The sequence below is a fragment of the Sebastes fasciatus genome, chromosome 1, assembly GCF_043250625.1.
Source record: "Sebastes fasciatus isolate fSebFas1 chromosome 1, fSebFas1.pri, whole genome shotgun sequence".
In the NCBI taxonomy this organism is placed as follows: Eukaryota; Metazoa; Chordata; class Actinopteri; order Perciformes; family Sebastidae; genus Sebastes; species Sebastes fasciatus.
This window is the reverse complement of record NC_133795.1, coordinates 16,492,336-16,516,347: the sequence shown is the minus strand read 5'-3', so window position 1 is coordinate 16,516,347 and position 24,012 is coordinate 16,492,336. Positions and strand designations below refer to the sequence as shown.

The 24,012-nt window shown below is 41.1% G+C and overlaps 2 protein-coding genes across 3 annotated transcripts in view; both read right to left on the bottom strand.

Annotated features, from left to right (window-relative positions):
- The window catches only part of LOC141766692 (zinc finger protein Eos-like), a 224,900-nt gene that overhangs the window by 193,445 nt on the left and 7,443 nt on the right, over positions 1 to 24,012 (bottom strand). The gene's annotated exons all lie outside the window — the stretch shown is intronic.
- Positions 1 to 24,012, bottom strand: part of LOC141766711 (zinc finger protein 385A-like) — a 41,313-nt gene that overhangs the window by 9,887 nt on the left and 7,414 nt on the right. For both annotated transcript variants that reach the window (XM_074633797.1, XM_074633807.1), the window contains exons 2-3: positions 10,509 to 10,654; positions 4,063 to 4,173 (exon numbers count right to left, since the gene is read on the bottom strand). In XM_074633797.1, coding sequence (XP_074489898.1) covers positions 4,063 to 4,173; positions 10,509 to 10,654 — 257 coding nt within the window. The remainder of the gene's footprint in view (positions 1 to 4,062; positions 4,174 to 10,508; positions 10,655 to 24,012) is intronic.

The window sequence follows — 24,012 nt, the reverse complement described above, 5'->3', positions numbered from 1 at the left end:
TGTCCAGTATGGTACTGCAGTGGTGACGATGGCTAATGCAGCATGGTGTGACGTCAGCCTTGCAGCAGAGCTGAGCTGAACACCGGCAGGCTAATCTGTCCTCTGTGGCCTGAAATGAATTGCATTGTTATAATTGCAACATGTGTGGCTGCAGCGTAGTAGCAGCGGGAAGCACCTGCTTCTGAATGGCCACTATCAATCAATCTGCCTCTTTCACTCTGTGTAAGAACTCCTGTTTAACCCCCGCCTCCCTCAGACGTAAACGCGGAAAGAAAAATGTTGGTATTATTAATGTACTTTGGTGGCGTATGACCTGAAGAAGACTTGATGGAAAATAATGAGTTTGTCTGCCTTTGAACTGCAGCGCAGCCCAGACAGCAAGTAAGCCAAGTACTGTACTGTAAGCAGAGTATTCCTTCATTATTAAAGAACGTCCACCGTGCTTTAAGCTCCCAGTCTCTCAGGTTACTGTGTAAAGTGCTGTAGAGCTGCAGCAGAGCAGATGCACACCGCGGCTCACGAGAAAAAACAGCAGGCAGGACAAACAGGTGGCTCAGTATTAGACATCCCACTGCACCTCACAGACGTGACACCAGTCAGAGACCCTCATAGACACACATTTCATACATGCACATACATATTTACATACAAACAGTATGTAAATATTCGCCTGCTGTAAGCGGCCCCCCACTCATGTTCTGCATCCCCTGCTCATGTAGACCATGTGAGAACATGCAGGACTGAGCAGGGGAGATATAATTAAGTGGCCCCCCGCAGGGTTACACTAGTTTCAGATGACTCCCTGTGTCCTTTATACACCACTGCTTTTAGATTACAGTTATTTCACACTTCGTCACTTGAATGCATTTATATTTTTAGCCAGGCTTGTATGTCAGGCTTTTGTTTGATTTCTACTCATGTTTAGGTTACACTGTAGGTCATAAATATCAGGATTTTTCCATCCGTGAAAGCCCTTTCAATATTGATGAATATACACATTACTCAAATTCTGATGTGTAGTTGCACTACATAACAAATTCAGCTCAGGAAATTTGTCTTTTTATGCCTCCGTGCCAGCGACAGCCGTGGTCGCAGGCGTTATGTTCTAGAGTTGTCCGTCCGACCGACCCATTCTCGCGAACGTGATATCTCAGGAACGCCTCGAGGGAATTTCTTCAAATTTTGCACAAATGTCCACTTGGACTCAAGCATGACGTGCTTAGAATTTGATGGTCAAAGGTCACTGTGACCTCACAAAACACATTTTGGAGTATACGTCAAGATTTCATATACTAATTATGACAATTTCACACAAATGTCTAATAGGATAAAATGTAGGGCTGTCAATCGATATAAATATTTAATTGTAAATGTACCTTAAAGGGAGATTTGTCAAGTATTTAATACTCTTATCAACATGGCAGTGGGCAATTATGCTTGATTTATGCAAATGTATGTGTATATTCATTATTGGAAATCAATTAGCAAGACAAAGCAATGACAAATATTGTCCAGAAACCCTCACAGGTACTGCATTTAACATAACAAATATGCTCAAATCATAACATGGCAAACTGCAGCCCAACTGGCAACAACAACTGTCAGTGTGTCAGTGTGCTGACTTGACTATGACTTGCCCCAAACAGCTTATGATTATCATAAAGTGGGCATGTCTGTAAAGGGGAGACTTGTGGGTACCCATAGAACCCATTTTCATTCACATATCTTGAGGTCAGAGGTCAAGGGACCCCTTTGAAAATGGCCATGCCAGTTTTTCCTCGCCAAATTTTAGCACAAGTTTGGAGGATTATTTAGCCTCCTTCGCGACAAGCTAGTATGACATGGTTGGTATCAATGGATTCCTTAGGTTTTCTAGTTTCATATGATGCAGTAGCTTTAAAACTGAGCCCGCACCAACCTAAAAATCTCAAGTTGCATTAATGCATTAAAGAAATTGGTGGTGTTAAAACAAATTTGCGTTAACTCGTTATTATTACATTAACTTTGACAACCCTAATAAAATGATGTAGATGATGATGATGATAAAATGATTGACATGGATGTAAACTGCAACTTGACTGGTTGGTGGACGGAGACATACAACCGTTTGGCGGTAATTCTAGTTTCACTTCTAATAGAATTGACTATAGAAATTATTGTGTGTTGTTTTTTAAAATTGTTGATGCCCACCAGGAAATGTTCTAATTTTTTATTCCTCAATGCAAAGAAAGAGTCTCAGACCATCAATATATCTCCACTGCACACTTCCAAACACATACCCACAGTTAAAGGCCCAGCACTTGACTCTTAGCACCATCAGCCATGACATAGTCGGGTTTCGGATGTCAACATTATGAGCTATATGCTTTTCAACTTCAGTTAACACTACTGCCTCTTTAATGGGGGACACTCAAATCATTCCTCTAGAGTTTCATCACTTCTACCCTCTTTTATTTGGCTCTCTCTGCCTCGTGTTGGCATAGTGCCGTCTGTCAAGAGTGAAATGCAGAAAATGTGCTTCATCAGCTTTGAGGTGGCTTTGAGGACAAGCTTGTGTCAGCTATGGTTCACCCTCACACGTCTCACGCCCCTCCATTAAAACCTCATCAGACCTGAAATATGCTCTCTAAGCGCGACACATAGTTCAGCCCAAAAACAGGTTCTGCAAACTTTCTGCTTGCTGTCCTTCTATTAGCTTTTCTGACACAACATTCCCTTAAGCCTTTGATACTAGAGTGCAGAAGGACATCAGAAATGATACTGGACAGTCACAGAATAAATTAAGCAGGCAGGGATTTTCTCGGTCCTCCTCCCCCCCGCTCTCCTTCCTCGACAGGCTAAAATTGGAGCTGAGAAACTGGGAACCAAGTTCTCACCTGCTCCAGCTGTACAGTCAATCACCAACTAACTTTGACTCCAGCCAACTAACTTTTTAGGTCATGATTTAATGTGTCAAGAGTGCAGGTGCAGGGCTCCGAGACAGTTTGACTGTTCATTAAGCTCTGCCCCCGTTACTCTTGCTATGCTTGTCAAGCTTTCTGTTCTCCCATGTTTACAATGATAACGGCAGCAGATACACCACTCAAAATGCTCCGTGATTTTTTCATTCTCATTTCCAGCCAGCAACTGTTGATTTTTTTGCAGCTGCCTCTGGCCAAGCCCTGAAGCGATTTTGTGATATTGGCTGCTTGGGGTAATGCAACTTCCGCGTTAATCACGTGACACACACTGACCCCAAAAGCATTTTTCCCTTACACAATCACTGGAAAAGGAGCAGCTGTAAAACAGTGAATACCTTTTTTTCTGAGTGTCACAAACCCAGAAATAACCCTTTTTATAACCAGAATTTGATCCATTTGTTTAACTATATGGTTACATTTTGTTATACGACGAAAACACAGACAACTTCCAGTCAACACCGTGGTAGCGACCTGTCAATCACAAGGTAGCCACACCCTAAAGCATAACCTGCTTTATGGTCTATTTGACTCTAAATGGGATCATAATTTACTAAATGAACATCATGCTGTATTAAAGAAGACTTGAAACTAGTGATTGAGACCATAAACTCATGTTCACAATGTTTACTGAGGTAATAAATCAAGTGAGAAGTAGGCATTTTCTCATAGACTTCTATACAATCAGACTTCTTTTTGCAACCAGAGGAGTCGCCCCCTGCTGGCTGTTAGAAAGAATGCAAGTTTAAGGCTCTTCTGCATTGGCTTCACTTTTCAGACCTCAGAGGTTGCCCACTGGATGTGCTTGGTTGCTTCTTATAATAATAAGCTAATTGGCCGGACATGCAATCATTTGCAGCTAACATTTGAGCAGATAGACAAACTATTTAGTCCATTGCTTACACTTTTGCATGTGTGTTTTTGATTTTGGAAATGCTATAAGAGAGACAACGCCCTTCAAACTCTTTAAATGACAAGTATCACTCTTACAACGGCCCCATGCACGTCGCTTTGGCATTTTTTTAGAGATCCAAAGCCTCACAGGCCTGCCATGACAGCTGCTATAAAAGCAGATCCTTCATGTGAAGTATTTAAGGTTTCATACCTCTGAGTTGAAGCGTATTTGACAGACGTTGCAGGAGATGATTGGCCGCTTTGTCTTCACCATAGGTGGCCCGAAGGTGTGCGTCATCACAGCCTTCTGGACGGGGTCCATCTAAGGACAGACAACCCAGAGGTCACATCAAAGATTCAGCAAGCTGAGGGCAGTGTTTCTGTGTTTGTCCTAACGGCAGCCCAGTGATTGTGGATGAGAGAGAAAGGTGTTAAAGGAAAGGTGCAGGTGAGTGACGGGGGGGGGCCGCTGAAGGGGGAGAAAGCTGGGAGATAAAAACGAGAGGAGAAGAGTGAATTGAGGAGGCAGCAGTGATTGATGTGGACAGACAGGAGAGTGTGTGTTTTCTCAGTAGCAGCTGGTGCTGCTGTGCCTGAGTTCTTGGGTGCCGTTCAAACGCTTTAATTCATGCTGGGGTTAGAAGGGCCTAATTACAGACCCCCTATCTCCAAAAATGTGTACTTTGTGTGTTATTAAACCTCTGCTTTGCAAAACATCATACCAGAATATTACACAAAACTATAGAGATAATTTCTGTGAAGTACCTTGATTACAGATAAAATATATTTTAGATTAGTAGGGACAGTAGGGCCTTGATGAGAGAAAAGCAATCAAATTCAGCTGCCGGGAAATTGAATATCACATTTCTAATAACCCCTACACTGAGTAATAAAACTACAGAAATATATTGAAATTGTAAAATTACAATTAATTAACCAAATGGAAAAAAGACTGAAAGTTTAGGTTTACATCAAAATATGCTGTTGGTAAATAAATAAAAAAAACTATCTGTAGTTTGGTATTCATCCAATAATTATCATTACTGTCAATGTGTTCTTTATTTTTTAGTATTATTTATTTGAATTTATATTTGAATTAATTTCTTTATCTTATTTTTAAAATTGAATTTAAATATTTTTTTTGATCTTTATCCTTTTTGCATAGGCAATGTGTGAGGGTTGGGTGGAAGGGAAAAATACCCAAATATGGAAGGACAACCATTTACATTTGTGCTTTATTTGTGTGTTTCCGTGCACCTGACGTTACTCCCAATAAATTATTACAGAAAAAAAACAACAATAACTGAGGATTGGATTTCTATAACATATATATATTGCTTTAAGATTTAACACACATACAAGAAACAGTGGGTAGACATTTATTAACATTATTATACATCATTATGCCGCTCAATGTTTATCCTATTAGGTGAATCACATAATAGGATTAAAACAAATCAATTAAAGCAAGACGTATATATATATATATATATATATATATATATATATATATATATATATATATATCACAAAACAAACTAATTAAAATGTTTAGTAAGATTAAAAAATAAAACATTTACTATAGGATAAAGTCATGGGCAAAAAATATCTCAAATTAAATGCCAAATTTGAATTTTTGTTTATTTGTTTATTTATTTTGTACAATTTAAGACTACACAACATAACAAAAAATAAATAAATAATAATATACAGTGCAGGAAGAGGCAAAAAACCCACTGGGCTTATCTGAAGCCTCCACCTGGAGACAAGATTAATATAAAGAAATAATATGACTATATAATAGTGATAACAAACAATTAGAACGAGATATATATATAATAACAACAATAACAATACAGTAAATATATCAAAAAAGACAAGTGTGTGTGTGTGTGTGTGTGTGTGTGTGTGTGTGTGTGTGTGTGTGTGTGTGTGTTGTTTGGATGTGTATGGTTAGTGTTTGTGAGGAGGATATTGATTTAAATATCTATAAATGAATACATCTCAGCCTATAACTCTTTCTCAGAAATGCCACCCAAGCTTGTCATAGTCAGATTAACGCCACGTCACTCTCTCCTTTTTAGACGACTGGAATGGACTCGTGTGAGCTCTCTGGCCCGCTGGCAGGGTTCAGCAACCACAGCGTTGGGTGTTGCCCTCATTAAGTAGCCAAAAGTACACTGCGGTTTTACTCAGCCTCTCATCTCCTGCTCAGACTGTGAACGTCTGCTGCCAAATGAGAGACTGTTTACACTCTCAAGCTCCCGGCACACAGGGGAAATGGTGTAATTGGTCTGAAAACTTAAACCCTGTTCGAATGCATTGTTACGAATATTTATATACTTTAGGCTGCTTTTTTTTCTTTTTTTTTTTGCTCCCGTCTCTAACTCATGTCTCTAGTTCACCTCTCTTGTCTTGTGTTTTGTGGAGACCTGAGGGGTATACCACGAAGCACTACACAGAGCCAGGCTTTGCTTTATCTGGCTCGACAAAGCGTAAAGCCCCAGTCAGAGATAACCAGCCTGTTCTCATTCCCAGGGCGTCAAATACAGACGCTTTGTCACTGCTGTTGACGTGTGATACCGCCACACACGGAGCCCTTTAGCACCAGTATGAGACGCACTACGCGTTCCAACGACAATGTAAACCCATCTGCGGCAACAGTAAACGCTCAGGAGTGACTGTAGATTAAAAAATTAAAAGACACAGGGAGGAGGGGAGGTGGACGGGGTCCAACAAACACATTCATCATCCAGGAGACCGCTGTTCATGTCCTGTGTGTTGAGTTTCCCTTTCACGTTACAATCAGCTGTTTGTTCCCATGTTCACGACGTTCAGTTTCATTTTCACTTTACATAGTTATTTTAAGCCACCGTGTAGTTTTTTCCTAACCTTAAGTAAGTGGTTTTGTTTCCTAAAGTTATACGAAGGGTAACAACGTGACAAAGCGTGTTGCCATGGCAATCTAGCCAGGTTAAAAGAGAGCCATCTTCAGCTTTAGGCTCAACATACCTCGCTAACACACTAATCCCGCTTCGTGGTACACCCCTCTGTTAACACCTCCATATTTGTTTGTTTACATCTGTACATTTGTGCCAACATTGCGTTTGGGTGAATGCATGACAGCTTGAATGTGTGTGTGTGTGTGTGTGCGCTTTGAGTGGTTGGAAGACTAGAAAAGCGCTATACAAATGCAAGTCCATTTACCATTTACCATTGTCTATGTGTCCCAATGTGTGTGTGTGTGTGTGTGTGTGTCCATCTCTTATTGGAGGCTGTTGTTCACCATGTTGATCTCTCTGTCTCCCATCACTGTGTGTCTTTTACCACCTGTTCTCATCATGATCTCTTTCTATACATCTGCCCCTACTGTTTTGACCTCATTAACCTATTAGTCTGCTTTCTGTCTCCTCTTTCACTCTCTCCTCCCTCAAACAGTGGAGCTTTTGTTGCACCAGAAATGTACACTGTGTGTCATATGTCTGAGTTCATTTACAGCTCCATTATTAAATATCTGATCTCTAATACTCTGTAAAGTCTCCGTAGTCCAAGATCATCCCACATTTTTTGCATTCATTTAGCAGTTTTTAAGTTTATAGTAATACAGGTCCCATAGTTCTGTTTGAAATGGCACGTTATTGACCTCTGGCAGCAGCAAACACATCTTGAGAGGCTACTCAGAGGAAGAGCAACTCATTTGTCTGTTAACAGCGCACTTAAACTGTGAGCTAAGAGGATTCATCGCTTCAAGTTGTTTAATAAAGAAGACTAAAGACAACAGTTAGCCTGGTTCCAGGCCTCTAAATGCGGCGTTGTGCTCTTTGATGGCTATTCGCCGTTCCTGGTTAGAGAAAAACAACTGAGCCAATCAGAGCTTTGTAGGCAGAATATAGATTGGGGATGACATCTGTGTGAGAGCCAGGAAAATGGTGACAAGAATGGATGAGATCCATGCAGCTATACAGGCCGCTGTTAGTAAACTTAAAGAAATATCAGCTCTTAAATTGATCTATTTCTTCACTCGACATGAAAATTGTTAACTGCTCCCAGCAAGCAGTGCTGTCGCTTCTGTGTCAGCTGAAAAAGATGTGGGACAGATGTATCGCTTGTTACTGATATACAGATACTGATACTCCCAAAACAGCTTACAGTTATTGTTAATTAATAAATGTATTTTAATTTAGGGGTGTAACGATGTATAGATTCAATCCAATCGATCAACAATCCAATATCATCGATGCAAAGTGAAAACATCGATACACTTCGTCATCTTTAAGATATGGCTTTATTTTGAAATTCCCATGGCACGTATCATGTCACCATTTATGTCCAAGCGCATCTCCTGCCTAAACATTCAAACAGCGCTTAAACATGAAAAACATGGCACTTTATAGTCTATTTTTATTCTTTTTATTAAAAATAATAGATTGTTCTATTTTAAATGTCTGGAAGAGCCCAGTAATAAAGTTGTCAAATCATATTTTAGTTGCTTTTTTGTGAGTTGATATAATTGTAACTGATTGTGTTAAATGGGTATTAATGATATTGTCTCATATCGATCGCAGGCCCCTGAATTGAACTGAATCAAAATCATATCGTGGTAGACTTTGTGATATCAGCAAATATTGTATTTAGGGCTGTCAATAGATTAAAATAGTTAATTGCAATTAATCGCAAATTAATCACACATTTTTATGAATATGTATGTATTCAAAATGTACCTTACAGGGAGATTTGTCAAGTATTTAATACTCTTATCAGCATGAGAGTGGGCATATGCTGCTTTAAGCAAATATATATATATATGATTTGCCCCAAACTGCATGTGATTATCATAAAGTGGGCATGTCTGTAAAGGGGAGACTCGTGGGTACCATTGGACCCATTTTCACTCATATCTGGAGGTCAGAGGTCAAGGGACCCCTTTAAAAATGGTCATGACAGTTTTTCCTGTGAAAGTTTGGAGTGTTATTTACATGCTAGCATGGTAAGACTGGTACCAATGGATTCCTTAGGTTTTCTAGTTTTATATGATGCCAGTATCTTCATTCTATCATTAAAACTACCGCTACAACCTAAAAATCACAAGTTGCGTTACTGCGTTAAAGAAATTAGTGACGTTAAAACTCATTTCTGTTAACGCGTTATTATTGCGTTAACTTTGACAGCCCTAATTGTATTGTTATCCAAAGAACCAATATAATATCGTATTGTGATGAAACTTGTGATTTACGCCCCTATTATTTTTATTATTATTATTATATTATTATTATTATTATTATTATTATTATTATTATTATTATTATTATTATTATTATTATCATTACTACAGTATATAAACACAAACTGAACCATGAAGTAATACAAAATTCCAGTTCAGTCTGATTATCAGGCTAGAAGACATTAAATTTGGTGACATGGTAACAATGAACTCATGATCGAATCGTGTCTTCCGTATCACGTCCAGTATGTGCATTGTTTCCATATGAATCCCCTGTGTATGCAATGTGAAGGTTGGATAGTAAATAAAAACTACTACAAATATATTGAATGGATATTGCTGAAAAAATGACTATAAATAGAATCATAATAGGCTTTGATATCATGAAAATATTAAAAATTCTAACCTTAAAGTAATATTTCTTTCCCAAACTGAGTAACTGACACAGAGACTAATAACATGCACATTAAACTTTAACCTCAGAGAAAATGTCTTTTCCTCTGAGGCCTTTGAAGTCAACGGTGGCTCGCTCTCTCCGTCTGCCTCACTGTGCAGCTTCTGTCTCAATGCAAGAAGTTGAAACCTGCAGAATACTCCCGAGAATCTTAAGTGTCTGGAAATTACCTGTAATCCTGGTGAGTCAGACCTGATATAAGCTCTCTAGATAACTCCACACTCCTCAACTCAAACTGGATCATAACTGAGTTTGAAACAATAAATACAGTAATCGAGTGCCCTTCTCTGTGTCCTTTCAGTCTCTAAAGACGAGCCGGCTGGTTGTCCTGCTTTGAATGAAGACTCTCACTGAGCTGCAGCCCTCGATCACTGGATGACAGCAGTGTTTTACACTTGTTTAAATTTTACTGTACGGACAGAGAGTGATTTGTATTGAGGCACTCTGGCATTAGTGACCGCACTCAATGTCCTCGCAGGATGAATGATTGACCTGCGGAAGGGTCGTTTTGCCTGAGCGCATGAAGATCAGCTTAATGATAATGTGTTTGTATGCGTGGTGCACGTGCATCCCTGTTTGTCGCCGAGCTGACCTTCACATGAAACCCAATCTAGAAATGAGAAGGAGGCACAGAAAATGCTGACTGCGGAGAATCCAGCCCTGTGCCTCGCTCTTATACAATTGATTAGCTGTAACTCATTTTATTGCAGTAAAACACTCGCCCGGGCATTTTCTCAATTATGCTGAAACTCACTCTGCCGAATAAAAAGTAAACAGCTGTCACCTTATCATTCTGGATTATACAGTATAAATCCTCAGCACTTTATCACTTGTCTTCACTCCGGAGGCAACGCTCCAAAACCACAACAGAATACCAGGTCTGTGTTCTGTTAAGTGAAACAAGACGAAAACAAATCCCAGACGCCATGTGTGCACACGTGTGTGTTCACGCTCGTGCGCAGATATGTCTGTGAGCACTCACCGTGTTAAAGTTGTGGAAGAGGCCGATGCCGGCCGGGTGCGGCGACTCCAGCGGGAACTGGAGGAAGGGCTTCAAGTCCAGCGGGGTTGGCATGATAGACGGGCTCCTGAGGAAGGTAGGGACCGGCCCCGGTCGGTTTACACTTCCTGTGGTAGATGCACAAACAGGGAAAATAGAGATTAAAAAATGAAAAAGGCATAAAGCCCTATAATTAATATATCTGATCAAGTGTTCCTCTTATAGACAATAATAATGAGAATCACAAACTTAAATCATTCCAGGTTTGTTTGACAACAGCTAACACATTTAATTAAATATCTTCTTAAATTAATAGCACTAACTAATTAACATGTTATATCTTATTTCAGCCCAGTTGCATGAAAAGGTGTGTGAATAATAAGGTAATAGAGTGTAATAAGAACGCCCTTCTTGCTTTAAGCATGTCATTTTCAAGCCATGTAGTCTGTACTGACTGCAATGTAAACACATCCATGTTAATATGTTACACTCAGAGCTAGTGATGTAGAATAAAAAGTGAGAAAGACTATTTATGGTGGGCGGGATGGGAGGTGGATGGGTCCAACAAACACAGGACTTTCAAACAGGAGACCGGTGTTTGAGACCGCTGTTTTGTTTGTGACGTGTTTTCTGTACTGATTTCTGTACTGTAATTTACTTACTGTACCTACTTATTTTAAGCCTAACCATTACGTTTTTCCTAAACCTGAGTGGTTTTGTTGCCTAAACCTGAGTGAGTGGTTTTGTTGCTTAAACCTGAGTGAGTGGTTTTGTTGCTGCTGGTACTGCACCTTCATACACGTGTGAAATATTCACGCCTCAGCGAGGCAAAACGTGACACTGATGCGCTATCCTCTGGTGGACAGGCGGGTCTATTGCATGCTGTGGCGTGATATCGGGTTGCTTATTTGTTTATTCTGTACGAAAACCAAAGTGTAAAAACGATGCGTTGTGGTTTTACAAGGTGTTTTGTGTGTGACTATTTCTTGGCAGGGAGCAGTAACTTCCCACGGTACCTTTATACAGCACCAGGCTAGCTGTTTCCAGTCTTTGTGCTAAGCTAACCAGCTGCTGGTGGTAGCTTCATAAATAGCCTACCGTACAGACGTCGCAGTCGTATTGAATTTATCATCTAACTCTCGGCAAGAAACAAGAGTATTTCCCAAAATGGCAAACTGTTTCTTTAAAGCTAAGCATTATATCATAACAAGTACTTTCTGTAAAACCGGTTTTAACTGAAACACTTTTTAAACAACCCGGTCTCACTGTAAGGCTTATATACAGTATATATAGCACGACATTAGACGGGCATTCTGTTTGTTATGAGAACGCATTTATTCATTAAACGCATTTATTCATTAAAATAAGTAAGTAAACTAAGTAAAATATATACTGAAACACCATAACATAAGTACGGAAAACACGTCACAAACGTCTCTAAAAAAACACAAACTTAATATAACGTAACAAAACAAAATACTGGTCTCGAAAACTGGCAGTCCTGAGTTTGTTGGACCCATCCACCTCCCCTCCCTCCTGCCTTAAATGGTCTTTCTTGCTTTTTATGCAACGTCACTAGCTCTAGCATATTTATGAGGATGCGTTTAAAGGCGTTCTTATTTCCCGCCAAATGCCTTGCACATTATTGTGGCATTCATACGCCTTTTCGTGCAAACAGACTCGACTATTTTAATCTAATACGCCCCTTTTTCTCAATCTGAACCCTCATCTTCTGCATCATATTCCCATATTGAGTCCCACTACCCACCCACACCTCTCCTCTCTCTGCTCCTCTTGCTCACTTTTCTCTCAGTAGTAGCTCAGCGGCGGTGAATGCCTGCACTTGAGGAGTCTTCTGTGATGGGCAGGAGAGCTAAGCTCCTTAAGCCTCGCAGCTGGGGTGCTGCAGATATCCGCCTTTTCTCCATTTCTCCCTGTGTCTCTCTCTCACCGAGCGCAGTTTTCTATCCCCATTTCATGGTCCCTTATTCTATATGCCTGCCTCTGTATCCCTCATCTGTGCTCCTCCTCACTCCAGCACCAGTTCTTCTGGCTGTTTTGTTCCTCCTTCTCCTCATCCTCTCCACTTCTGCTTCCTGTATTTCTATTTAGCGTAAAAAAAACAAAACAGCAGGATGCTTCAGGCCCAATCTGGCTATGCAGTGCGAATTTGTATAATCTTTTCTCCTGAGATTATATGCAATCGTCATCCTTTATTGCCACCGCTTTGTGATGACTACTTAACAATTTTGCTACATTTGAAAAGAAAAACTGGTCACTTGTCAAAAGGAGGGGAAGAAAAGACTATTTTGGTAACAGCCGAGGAGGCTCCTTTCCCTGACAGCAGGGGAGACGTAAAGAATGTGCTGTCAGGATCAGAAATAGATGGAGGGGAAAGTCTCTCCTCCTGGCATTCCTCTTCAGGCTGCTTCAGTCCTGTGGCAGCTGAAGCTCAGCTGTAGCTATTGTCATGTGTGTGCGGCTGCTTTCGCATATGCTGCATGAGAAGTAGGGAGTTCAGAAGGCAGGAAGGGAAATAAGATACAAAAGTGGAGGTCACGGTTGAAATGTCCTTCAAGACATGCCACGAATCCCACAGGGCACATGGTGGCCATTATCACCTCCCTGAACCGACCGCAGCGAGGTTTGTGCTGAGTGAAAAAACAGCGGTAATAACACACCTTAGTTCACACCAACATACGAACATGCAGGAATGAGTGAACGCTCAACACCAGATATCATGATGTAATGAGTGTAAGCAATAGCAAGATAAAAATAGGTCTGGGACTACTATTAAGTTATCATATTCCTGTGTTTAAAGATGTAAGTGTTAAAGGATAAGGAGGGGATATTCTATATTTGAAGACAACAACTCCCGTGGAAAGACCCAAACCAACAACGTGTTAGTCCATCTTTTAATACTTTCTGACATTCCCACAGCCCTACGCCCGTTTGTTCTGCCTGAAGATGTAAATCTTTAAAAATGTGTCGCAGATAAATACTTTCATTTAAAAAAGGTTCTAGAAACTGTTTGTAGAAAATGTAAATAAACGTAAAACGTACAGGAGTAAATCATGTATTTGCTGGGGACTATTATCAGCTGCAGATTAATACACATTTGGTGAGCTAGTGGAAAATAAACTAGTATACCACATTCATGGTGGAACAGCAACATGTCACTCAGTGCAACAGTGCAGGTTGTTCTCAAACACCGTTCGTAGTAAGGATGCACCGATCTGACTTTTTCAGTCCCGATACCGATAGCGATACCTGGGCTTTGTGTATCGGCTGATTACCGAGAACCGATCTGATACGAGTATTTAATTAATAAGCTTTATGCCACACTTTGTGGAAGTAACTGAGATCATTATTTTATGTGTATGGAAACCTCAGGCTTGACTTAATCATTGCTTTCTTAACTTTGTAAAACTAAATGTAACTAATAAACACATAGATATAAATGTAATGAATTGTTATTTATCATTAAAATAATAAATTGTACACCGGGAACTTGGCAAAAAAAATCTTCAAAATTAACAGGAATTACAATGCAGCAACGAATTGGTCAAAACTTAAACACTAATTCAAATTCCAGTATATAATGTATATAGTATATAAATAGAATTTAATTTAATAGATCGGCCCCATTGTGACCGATATCTGATCCAGCTATTTGAGTCAGTATCGGCCCGATATCCGATCCGGTGTCAGTATTGGTGCATCCCTAGTTCGTAGCTACAAAAAGTAATGCACTATAATTCGTATATATCCCACAAAATCAGTTCGTTTGTAATTCACATAATCGTGAACCAGAAAGTATAAAGAGCGACAAACGCCATGTTGGAAGGAGGTCGGGGTGGATGGATGAGTCAAAAAATACCTAACTTAGTACTTTTGTTACCTAAACCTAACAAAGTTGTTTCCTGTGAAGATTAAAGTTTATTTAGAAAAGACTGTATGCATGTAAGGAGCAGAAATTGACACATGTGTCACTTGTTGCTGGACATTCGTAGGAAAATGCACGAAAAATGAGGAGTAATTTTTTGTAAGAACTGTTGAATGAGGATACGTTAAACAGTATTTGGACAACAATGGAGCTCTAAGGCACCGAGGATAAAATATATCAGGCTTCAGCTACACAGATACTTATTAGTAGGATCAGGTTTTGGTCATCAATTTGGATTTGTTGAAGAAAAATACAGAATATCTCCAGACCTATCCTTTAACAATCCTAACATTCAAGGGTACCCGTGATTATTATCTATCTATCTATCTATCTATCTATCTATCTATCTATCTATCTATCTATCTATCTATCTATCTATCTATCTATCTATCTATCTATCTATCTATCTATCTATCTCTATGTGTGTATATACAAAAACAAGTAGAAAATGTCTCAGAGGTAATTAAACATGTGGTCAACAAAGCATGTAGTGGGACAATAATGTTTCAGCTTTATGGATTAGCTCAGAGGTATCATCGTTGTGCTTCCTCTTCGGCTAGTGAAGCGTATTCCTGACACGCTTCTGGTAAATCCGCAGCTCATTTTACGCCACATTACAATTTAAAGGTCAAAGCATGTCTGCTGTTACCTATAAATCTGCATTTGCTGTGCAGACGCTCACAATAGAGTGGTGTATTTAACGTCGGGTGATATTCTGCACCATCCCGCTGCAGCTCGATGCGGTGCGAGTATAGCGGCAGCGTCCCCTGACCTACCCTCCTCCTGAGTGATTTACAATGACATCAGATAAGTGAACGCCACGACTCTTCAACAGCGACCACGCGGGGAGGGCTGCGCATTGATTGGACACATTCTGAGGAGCGTTAAAGTGTTAAAGTGCTGCCAAACTCTATAAATCCAGGCCTCACCGTCTATTGCTCCTTCTCTGCACTGAAATGAACAGACAGCGCCGTCTCACCCAGCCCCTCGTCTTACTGACTTTTCTTTTTTTCTAATGCAAATGTTTGGGCGAGAAAAAGATCAATGCCTGTGTAATAGCTTATTGAATTTTTGTGTAGATTGTGAGAGAGAGGTAGTTGGACAGAAATGAAGAGACGCAGAGAGGGAAAAAAAACAACCAGAGACAGAATCTTGTTGTCACAGTAGATTTCACAAACCCCGGCGCGTGTGCACACACAGGCGTGCGCACACACAGGCGTGCGCACACCAATGTGCTGTGACTAAGGCCTCTCAAATTGGCAATTCATTTAGCCAATTTAGGTTTAATGATCACAGAGGTAATGTCAATGTCAGTGACGTCGCCGAAGCCTCTCTGTATTCCCTGCCTGCCTCCATCTTTGTGCTTCATGATGGGACAGGAGACGGGGTGACATGTCTAACAGAATGAAGTCTGACGAGAGGCAGAAGCACTGCAGGGCCCCAGCGAAAAAAGAGAAATAAAAAAAAAAAGAAATGCAGCCATTTTTAGTTCTAGCTGCACACTGAAGAGGACCGGCTTGGCACACCATGCCAGCCGCCTCACATCTGCATCTAAATGGGCTGCTGAAATGAGCTTCATGTGGCAGATTAGCCAGCCTCCCCTGACGAAACCCCGTCGCTGTCACTGCAGCAAAGACAACTCTGTGGTGGCAGCGGGTCCGTTAACCCGAAAACCACTGGATCCACTGTGTTTGTTTTGCCCCAGGTTTCGTGCACAATGTGAAAAAAAAAAGAGTTGATCCAACATTTGGTGGCAGATGACACCATTAGTATGTTGATGATCATCATCTGCTCAAACGATTTATGACTCCTATTTGTTGTTTTGTGGCAGGAATGCTGCCACATTTTGGCTTCAGGTGGCATTATAACTCTGCAAAACAAACACTTGAAATGATTCGTTACATCAGCTCTCTCCCATGTGGTGCAAATGTAATGCAACTGTGTTAGAGGGTCTAACCTTTAAAGAAACAGAGTGCTAACTTTGTCGTGATTGCAGGGGGAAGATGGCTCTGTCTTAGTGTCGCATACTGCTGCTGTGAAGGACTGAGCATGAAATCCAATTTACTGCAGCTCAGCTTACCCTCAAGTCAAAGGCAGCTATTTCAACCTAAGCCGGGAACAGGCGACAATACACACACACACACACACACTCACACAAACGTTTGTAGTCTGAATGAACGATGCTCTAAAAGGAGTAACTTATAGGCTCAACGCTGATTAATGGTGTGTTTGTGTGTGTGAGATCTGGACAGCGAGGAGAGGACTCCTCGGTGAAGAGGAGGGCTGAGTGCTGCTGAAGGAGAACACAGTTGATTTCAGTCTGCACTTTGTTTTAATGATAGATGCTCTGCGCCCCAGCGGCCAGGCTTAAATGCCACCTCCCAGAGAACTCTCAGAAGTCCTCTTTCACTGGAAAATGCGTGTGTCTGTTTTTATGCAGTGCTCTTGAAATCAGCCAGTCCTTCTGCAGCTCCACTCTCTGATTTCATGCAGTATTTGCAATTAATGAAGGTTTCCCCTCTACAGATTTTACACCGCTCTCATTAAAATTAAAATCATTATGTAATGTTGGTAGCACATTGCTGTGTTTGGACTTTTCCCTGCTAACAATTTCTCATGAAAAATTCTGTCTGTCTTTCCGTAGCGTTGGATTATGAAGCATCACAACGAGGTAAAAACTCCCTGATTGGCAAGGAAGTGGTGATGGCGAGCACAGAGGAGCTTGGAAGGAAACGATGGCAGCGGGGCTGAGTGGATCGAGTCGATTGAGCGAGGAAAAGAGGTCTGGACGAGGGGGGGGGGAGATGAGGTGGAAAGAGACGGAAAGCATCGAGGAGGGGGAGGGAGCCGCATGTTTTGAGGTGAGTCCAAGGTGACCAGAGGAGGTAAAGAGCCATGTTAACCTGCAGGTTAATGGTACCGAAAAAAGCCATCTGTTAACTGAAGAAAGCAGTTCTACTCCACACAGCTGAGCTACATATTGTATTCCTGCTTATATGTTAAAAATCTCATGGTAGCGTGTGGAAAGTGGAGAAAGCAGTCCATCATTCCCAGCTGCTTGTAAGGGTTAACCTTTGGCTGTCACATGCAAAATGTCATACGCGCATGAACAAATTTAGGTTATTTTGATGCCCTCTCCGCAGGTTGTCTACATGTTATGTCTTGTTTTAAGCATATACATGAATCCTGAGACATGGTCTGTAGACGGGTCATGTGTGCCTCTATTTTTCCAATACAGTTTTATTGAATTTAATAGAATTACATTAAAAGTAGAATCCCCATCTCCGTTTCCCTCCCTCTCCTCAAACATATACAACATCAACCCCCCCGCACTCCAAATAATCCTTGGGTCTACATTGAAAATAATATTGATAACAGTAATAATAATAATAAGACATGTGAAAAATAAAGAAATAAATCAAAGCACATACACACCCTGAGGAAGGCTGTTTGTGCCGCTACGCGTGGGTTGTTACCCAATCTGAATATGTACCAGCATTGTTTTTAGAATTTCATCATGAAATAGCCATTTGAATAAAGGCTTTTTATTTTTGCCAGAAGAGTGCCTTGGACTCCCCTTTTTTAACCTTTGTGTACCCTACCAAAGAGCACCTTCATCTTTTTTGCACATACACAGGCTACTTGTTAACTAGCACACATCAACATTAGGCACACCAGCTGTTCTCATTCCCAGGGTGTAAAATACCGACGCTTTGTCGCAGCCATCAGCGTGCGATGCTGACGCACAGGGCACCCTTTAGCACCTGTTTGAGGCGTACTTTTAACCAACTACAATGGGAAACCACCTGCGGCAATATTAAACTCTGAGAGAAAGTGATCGGGGAGTGTGGTGACGTAGTTTAAAGAGCGAAAAAACACACCAAGGGGAGGCTGGTGGGTCCAACAAACACAAGGCTTTCATCCAGGAGACCGCTGTTTGTGTCCGCGCGTTACATTTCACGCTCACTTTACAATCATCTGTTTGTTCGTGTCCTGTGTTCACGTTTAGTTTCATTTTCACTTTACAAACAAAGTCATTTTATGCCCAACCATGTTGTTTTGTCCTGAACCTAGCTGTTGGAGCCATAATGAACTATTATGTGTTTGCATCCTATGAGACAAGCTGAAGTTGATTTTCTACAAACATTTCCACAAACTTCATTAGAAGAAAAAGCAGCTGTGTTTCTGGGTAAATTGGATTTCCAGCAGCTTTCTGTGTTTACTTTTGGTTTGACTCAGTTATGGAATTCTTTCCCCTTGTGTTATTCACGTGAATTTGACTGCCAGGCAGTTTTTGCAGTTTGTGTTTATTCGTACAAATGTGGCAGCTGTACAGGTGTTAATTGTAGCTAGCTACGTACACACCAACCGTGTGTGTGTGTGTGTGTGTGTGTGTGTGTGTGTGTGTGAGTGTGTTCAGCTCAGATTGACTGATCTCTGATCTCTCCATTTCTTTTTGTTATTTTCTTCAAGTGTCTCTCCTTTTCCTCTCATCTCTGTACATTTATGATGTTGACTCATAAAGACTCAAATGTTTTGCTCAAGTTGAATCATTTTGAGGCTTTTCTCAAAATGATAGAGAGCATCAGTTGTTTTGGCAAGTGCCCCGAAACGACATCTGTTTACGCTCAAGTGACAAAGCCCTCTGGAGGCCGTAGTAATTATGACGGGAGGAAGTCAGGTCCACATATGGAGGAGGTTAAGGTGGATGGATGGGTCAACAAAACATTGGACTTTAATACAGCAAACCGCTGTTTGTTTCCCTTTTTGCTTTTTTTTTTTTTTTTAAAAGCAAGACCATGTTCTTTCCATTAGCTGTGTAAATAATCATGCCACGTTTAAAGTCATCCTTGCGTTCTGTCTAAACAGTAACACACCCTCAACGACAAGTGTTTCTGTAAGTGAAGTTTTATGGAAAGCTGTAGGAGGCTAGCTCACCTTGCCCCAATAGGCTTGCCGCGGTAGTCGGTGTTTTCGGCGTTACGCGGTGTTCGGGCATACACCGATTACATTACTTTCCCACCGCTCCCACTCTCATTTTGCTTTTTTTTATATAAATAAAACCCATTTAGTAAATGTTCCTGAATCAGCGGCATGTTATCAATACATTGTGGACGACAGACGCTAAAAACTGAAAGTAAAAAAGTCTGCTGTCAGAGTAGGAGTCACATTTCACACACGGGATGAGAGAGATTTACCAGACAAGACGATAGCAGAGGATTTGGTGTCAAAGCAAAAAGCAACGGCGCCTATCTGGCAATATTTTGGACTTAAACCCAATAATGCTATAAGGGAACCATAACCATAACTGTGTGGAGGGCAGAGCGATGATGCCGGTGTGCGTGGCGATGTGGAAACCTGCGGCCCCGCAACAAAAGCTCGACTGAAGAGGTCTGACACACAGCCATCCAACGTTAAAAATCAAACTAAGTGCTCTACGTATATTGAGCGTCATTATTTTCTTGTAAAATGTCCGGTGTAATCGGTAACACCGGTGTTGTCACAAGTTTGTTTACGGGTGGGAAAATTTCCTCAACGTGACATCCTTAGCTTCAATCCACATTGCTCTCGCTATAGTCTGTGTTTCCTAAATGTTTAGAGCAAAGTTGGTAAAATATTATCATAACCAATATTACAATAGACCAAAATATGAAGATGAACACCTAGCTTGATAAATACCAGAATTTCCTTTTAGGATGGTAGACAGTAAAGATTCGATTAAACAGTATATTCATAAAACATATTAATATAATCCATCTGTGGGCAGTTGTGTGAATGTTAAACATGCTGGAGAGCTTTGTTTCATAAAGATGCTCGTGAATCTGTATCTCCTCTCAGGCTCTTTTGGGAGGTGTTGGAACAACCTGAACCTTGCTGCCAACTTTCTCTTTCATCACACTGCGGTCATGATGTAGCACAGTTTGAGGCAAACAGAGAGTGCTACCGCCATGAAACCAAGCAGAGCAAAGTAAGGACCATTAAGAGATCCACCATGTCAACATGACCTGCAGCCCTGCCCCACATCATTATCCTGTGTGTCAAACCATTTACACACCTGCTGGGAGCTGGCAGAAAACACTACTGTGTGATACAGACCTACAGAAACCTGAGCATGTAAAGTACACAAGCAAACACATAAAGGCACATGTGCAAAAGGGTAAACACACATACACAACAATGGCATCAGACGCACGGGAGCCAGGTGCATGTCCTTATGATTTTAAACAATAGAGAGCACACAAAAGGCAATGCATGCTTGATTTTCAATCGACAGAAAAATCTAAATAGAACAAAAATAGGATGTATGCGGCAGAAGCAGAAATTACAGGCTACATTTTGGGAGCTGATTGGAGTCTGAAGGCCAGAGCTATAGCTTGGTCTGGGGTTATGCAGGGTAAGAGTCGGGCTGGTGGCTCAGCTGTGGTCTGCATACCTTCAGGACAATAAACAACAAAGAGACTTTATGCTCAGCCTATGTGCCCTCTTGCTATTTTTTGGCTGCCCTTGAAACCAGTAAATTACAGAAGTAAGAATTTAGTGCGGCAGGTTCAAAGGCATTCCACTTTTATAATTATGGTCAACAAGTCCTCCAAGCTAAATGACAAATATGTTTTTGTCATTGCCTTCCAAAACAACACATATGTGAACATTTTCTGATCTGATTCCCATATGAGCAGGACCAAAACCATCACATAGAGTACTGTAGGACTGTTACAACATATGTTGTTATTAACATATATATCTTGTTTGCTGTCAGCGCTGTGGTGTGATTGGGTTCAGGCACAAAAAACGAGTTAACGCTGGCATCAGATTACACAATATTTTAGTCATGCTAGTAACACGAGTCACCACTTTGGTTCAGACTGAAATATCTCAACAACTGTTGGATGTTTTTTCATGAAATTTTGTACAGACATTAATGGTCCCCGTTAAATGACCTAAACCTAACTTTTTATCCAGCGAGATAAACAGGTTGAGATGTTTTTGTGTAAAGGAAAATATCTCAACAATTACTGGATTGCCATGAAACACGGTACAGATATCCAGATCGCCCAGAGGATAAATAACCTTACACTGCAGCTGGATTCTCGAGATGTCACAAGATCACGCAAGCATTGTGGATCAAATGTCACACGTAAATCTATCTTGTCAGGTTTCAAGTAATGCATTTGTGTCTGGCAAGTCAGACCACAGGCCAATCAGTGTCCTGTGAGGAGCTACTGCAGCTACAGGCGTGGCTTAGATGTGTGTAACGACACGGAGAGGCGACTAATCGTTCTAAACAACAATGTCGGTTCCTAAAGAGGTTAGCATTGCTGCGATAGCATCAGTTCTATCAGTTATTTCTTCATTGAAAGAAGAGCAAAAAAAACGGCAATGCTTTGCCTTCAGTTAGTTTCTCTTTCCTTAGTGTGATTGACAGATAGTTCATCCAATCACCTGCCAAGTACAGTATATCTTGAAAGTGCCTTCTCTTTCCAAATAGTTTCAAATGACGGCTTCTCATATGGTTCTGTGAAACAGACCATCTGATGGGTCAGTTTAGAGGATAAACCCACTCATCACTCATCTTCAACCGCTTATCCGGGGTCGGGTCACGGGGGCAACAGCTCCTGCAGGGGACCCCAAACTTCCCTTTCCTGGGCCACATTAACCAGCTCTGACTGGGGGATCCCGAGGCGTTCCCAGGCCAGTGTGGAGATATAATCTCTCCACCTAGTGCTGGGTCTTCCCCATGGCCTCCTCCCAGCTGGTCGTGCCTGGAACACCTCCCAAGGGACGCGCCCAGGGTACATCCTTACTAGATGTCCGAACCACCTCAGCTGGCTCCTTTCGACGCAAAGGAGCAGCGGCTCTACTCCGAGTCCTTCACGGATGACTGAGCTTCTCATCCTATCTCTAAGGGAGACGCCAGCCACCCTCCTGAGGAAACCCATTTCGGCCGCTTGTACCCGCGATCTCGTTCTTTCGGTCATGACCCAACCCTCATGACCATAGGTGAGAGTAGGAACGAAGATTGACCGGTAGATCGAGAGCTTTGCCTTCCGGCTCAGCCCTCTTTTCGTCACAACGGTGCGGTAAAGCGAATGCAATACCGCCCCCGCTGCTCCGATTCTCCAGCCAATCTCACGTTCTATAGTCCCCTCACTCGCAAACAAGACCCCGAGATACTTGAACTAAAATATCTCAAAATCTACTGGATGGATTGCCACAGAGTTTTGAGGAAAATTGTGAGGACAGACTTTATATGGTATCCATACTGTAACCTTCAGAGTTATTTGACCTTCCTTTCTTTGCTTACCAGTGCTGGTTTTGTTCTGTGCGTTAGATTCACAGTCATATGAAATATGTGTCAGTCTCGTGACAGGCGCATTTCTCCGTTTTAAATGTCAATACTTTTCATCCCTCGCTGCATCGCCTCGATTCAAAGGTCATGTTGTTTATCAGGGACAACATGCACCTGTGATTCTGTTGGAGGACATTGATGAGTGGGGAGATTTTGTGTGTATGGATTACTTCATACTGGTTGAGTGAGCAGTGATGCAAGCCACAGACGTTTTATCATAGTGCTGAGTGAGGGCTTTGCATCAGACCAGAAGAAGCCTTGGCCCATTTTTAAATAAATAAAGACCTCAAACCTCTGGGTCTGAAATATTCATCGTAGAAATCACTAAGTTACTGAACTGCGTTCCACACCGCTCTGCACCGAGGGAGATGAGCCTGCTTTAACACACTTCTTTCATACTTCACTGCTGATTGTGTCGACGTGTTTAAATTTGGCCTTTCATTAAAGAATTACAGTATTTAGATGGCGGTGGATGGAGAGATTTCTTTGGTGATGGACAGACGGAGAGGAGACTTTTTGTTCCTCCATCTTTTCCTGTCAACACCGTCGCTGTCATCGTCTCTCATGGACACTATTTCGGTCTCTGGACTAAAATCTCTATCTCAGTAAAATTAAACTAATACAGTTTATAGAACCCCATGTGGTTGTGATCTTGTGTCAGTGTGTTTAGTGTTTAATGCGTACAGAGTTAAAGCTTCAGCTCGGGGGAGGGATTACCACAAGCTCTAACTCACACCCAGATCACAGGAAGACTCAAGCAGGGGTAAGAGCAAGCAAACAAAAATAAAGTAGGCAAATATTTAGTTAACACACACGTACATGGAACAAGGTCGTTGTAGTTAATCAAATTTAAGAAAAGAAGCAAGTATTAATATAGATAAACTGACAAGATGTTGAAACTAAAAATGTAAAGGTCTAAAGTCTACTCCTATATATAACTGCGTCACATTGATAAAAAATGAATCTGCATTTTAGTCTTTTAATATAAATCGAGTACAGCATGTGCGTGTTATTAAGCTAATTCTGCAATAATGTCCCCTTGTGTATTTAATTTAATTAGACTGAACACATCTAGCAGCCACTTCTGTAACATTCTACAGTGATAATATTAAACATAACTAAACTAAATATGCTTTTTACAAAACAATTAAAACCTAATTTATATTATATATAATTCATACATCTATATAAAT